Genomic DNA, 3,400 nt, shown 5'->3' on the forward strand with positions numbered 1-3,400 from the left:
TATAAATATATATATAATTTGGTCTTACAAAGGAAGGAAAAGATAAACAAAAAAGATAAACCCTGAGGACATTAAGCCAAGTGAAATGAGCTAGACACACCAGGAGTGGTGGCGCACATCTGTAATCCCAGCACTGGGGAGGCTGAGGCAGAAGGATCATTCTGAGTTTGAGGCCAGCCTGTGCTGCATAGTGAAACCCTCTCTCAAAAAAACAAGACAAACAAACTAAAATGAGACATAATGGGACAAATATTGTATCATTCTAGTTATATGAGAAAATAAAATAGTCAAATTTGTGGAGCAGAAGGCTGTTACCAGAGGCTTGGGGAGGGGAGGGTGAGGACTAATCATTTAAATGACAAAATATTTCAGTTTTTCAACATGAGATGTTCTGTGGATGGATGGAAGTGGTGGTCATACCGTAATGTGAATGCTACTGAACTGTCTAAGAAGTGGTTAAGATGGTGACTTTTATGTTATGTATATGTTACCACAACTTGAAAAAACAAATTAAAAATAGGCAGAGGATTTGTACAGTGTTAAAAAGCAATTATTTTTGGTGCCTTCACCAAAAAAATGGGAGACTAAAAATGTATTTTAAGAAGAGGGAGCTAGCAACAGGGGCCTTTTTTTTTTTTTCTTTTTCTTTTTGGTACAGAAGAATCAAACTCAGGACCTTGTGCTTTCCAGGCTGGTGCTCACACCACTGAGCTATCTCCCCAGCCCCAGGGCTGTTGTTTTGTACCAGGAGGAGTTGCATTAAAATCTTCTTGGAGGAATCTGGTTGGGATGGGCCATGGCCCTCAGTGGGGTTGAAGGAGAAGGATTGGAAAGATAATACCATACTTGCATGCATGTAGGGTATAGATCCAGAAGCCAACTCAGAAGGTGCAAATTTTAAAAATAATTTGCCAAAGCAAAGATATTTTTAAAAGAAATTACAAGGAGGCATAAGCATATTTAAAATGCAACCCACTAATTTGGTGGAAGAGAGTTTATAAAGTATATGTGATTTATCAAATGGATCATTGAGAGTTCATCAAAACTGATTTTTAAATTTTCTGGTAAAAAGGTAAAAAAAAAAAACCCCATAACAAGATGGTAGGAGAATAATAATAGTTAATATACGGCATATTATTATCTTTAAAGTAGTTACTCAGAATAGAAGGTATGGGCATAAAAAATTCTCCAATCGATATAAGTGCAAACCTTCCTTTTCTATGCACTGAGGCACTAATAGTATGACTTGCACTTTTCCCTTTTCCCTGGCTTCCCTTCCCCCTTTCTCCTATCCTAGTTCCTTTTTCCATTTGAACAGTTTCTTCCTGTTTCACATTATCTGTTGTACATTTTAGACCTTATTTACTCTTTCAGCTTCTCGCACCACCATGAAAACTATTTAAATGAGTACAGATAGATCTGCTTCTGCTATTGAACATCTGTTACAAGAGCCATTCTGATTTTCCTCATCCACTTATCACCTATAAAAAGGAGAATATCAGAGTTTCTACCCAAGGGTTGCGAATTTAGCAGTTCTCCAGATACCATTTTAGCATACACTTTTACAAATGAATTTCTGACTTAAAAAGTAGCTGTATACTTCCTTGGTGGATTTATTCTGCATATAAGCACTTATTATAGCAAATGTTTAAAATGCAATAAGCTCTATTTAAATAATGAGATGCCATTTCCAACTTCCTGGCCAAAATGATTGTGGATATGATAAATAGTTGGTGAGGAAAGAGAAAATAAATTGTATCCTAGCAAGGCAGTTTTGCTTTATCAACAAAAGTGGATGTGAAAAGCAAGTAAGTTTATTCTTTCCTTTTATAAGTGTATTCAGCTGTTACAATCCTTCTTTTCTGCTTCAGTTTCAGCTGAAGAAACTCCAAGTTGGACCACAATACTCTCGGTGGTGATGGGAACACTTGCGGCCTTGGTTGGTCTTTTTGTGCTGCTGATTTTCCTGCAGTACAGAAGGCTCCGCAGAGGATACACACCCCTCATGGAAACTCATTTAAGCAGCAAGAGATACACAGAAGAAGCTGAGGGAGCTCAGGCCATACCCTAGAGAAGAGGCTGGCCGTACTGTAGTTCTTGAGAATAATCAAGCTATCCTAGGGTTCTTCCTTTACCAGATCTTTGCTACAGGTTCTTTTATTGAAATGATAATCTGAATACAGAGGGTGCTTTGCTGTTGTTTCTGGTTTGTTAGTTTAATAAATTTAAGCTAAAAGTATTTGGGACTACTGCTATCATCAGATTAATGTACAATGGACAGCTTGTGGTATCTGATCAGAATTTCTCATGCTGATGAAACCTTTTAGTATTCTGAAGCCCCTGAAGAAAGAAATCAGAAAGTAGATTCTTTATATTTGCAGATCAGTGTAATTGAAGACCAGGAGAGTCTGGTTCAAGCTTTCTTTCTTTCTTTCTTTCTTTCTTTCTTTCTTTCTTTCTTTCTTTCTTTCTTTCTTTCTTTCTTTCTTTCCTTCTTTCTTTCCTTCTTTCCTTCTTTCCTTCTTTCCTTCTTTCATCTTTTTTTCTGTACTAGGAATCGAACTCACAACCTCACATTTGCCAAGCAGGTGCTGTGTCACTGAGCTATATCCCTAACCCTGATTCAAACTTTCTTTGTCCAAATGTCTTTGCTTTTGATGGTGTGGAGATGGAATGTGTCAGCCTTTCACTATTATATTGAAATACTTTGATCAGGTTAATTTTATAAATAAAAGAGGTTGTTACCAGTTTACAGGACTATTGGTGGAAGGTCGAAGACTGTGATGGCCTTGCTGACAGACTCCCAAGGTGGTCAAAGCATTGCGTGGGAAGAGACAGGGTGTGCATGTGTGTCTGCCTGCTCTTCCTCTTCCTAACAGTGCAAGGAGGCTCAGGATTCAATCATGGGGGCTCCACCCTGATGACATTATCTAATTCTAGTTGCTTTCCAAGTGTCCCATTTCTAAACACCATAGTCAGATTAAGTTTCCATACCTTACAGCAGGGACTAAATTCCAACACCTTAGGCTTTGGGGGACAAACTATGTGCAAATCGGAGGAGGGTGGCGGGCACTAGGTGAATCTCCACCACCCTGTGAATGACTACATACAATGCCCTTTCCACCCTCATCGTCTTCCCTGGCTTCTTTTTCTTCCTTTCTCTGTCTTTTCCTCTCCAGCCTTGAACAACGGCCTTGTTTTCTGTATAAGACCTAGACAATGAATAAGTGAAGGGTCAGTTCGGTTGTCTCTGTAAGTAATTAGGGGTCAGAGAATTTATTTAAAATTTGCATTTTTCTTTGGACAGGGTCTCTCTCTGTAGTTCAGGCTGGTGTTGAACTCACTAGGTAACCCAGGTGGGCCTCGAACTCGTGATCCTCCTGCCTCCACACCCTTTCTC

General features: G+C 38.9%; 1 protein-coding gene across 1 annotated transcript in view; it reads left to right on the plus strand.

Moving 5' to 3' along the window:
• Dct (dopachrome tautomerase) overlaps nt 1–2,071 on the plus strand; it is a 36,155-nt gene extending 34,084 nt beyond the window's left edge. Inside the window, exon 8 of the mRNA XM_005374234.1 lies at nt 1,872–2,071. Within this exon, the coding sequence (XP_005374291.1) occupies nt 1,872–2,071 (200 nt within the window). The remainder of the gene's footprint in view (nt 1–1,871) is intronic.
• The last annotated feature ends 1,329 nt before the right edge of the window (nt 2,072–3,400 follow it).

Source organism: Chinchilla lanigera, unplaced genomic scaffold, assembly GCF_000276665.1.
Source record: "Chinchilla lanigera isolate Chin_1 unplaced genomic scaffold, ChiLan1.0 scaffold00003, whole genome shotgun sequence".
Lineage (NCBI taxonomy): Eukaryota > Metazoa > Chordata > Mammalia > Rodentia > Chinchillidae > Chinchilla > Chinchilla lanigera.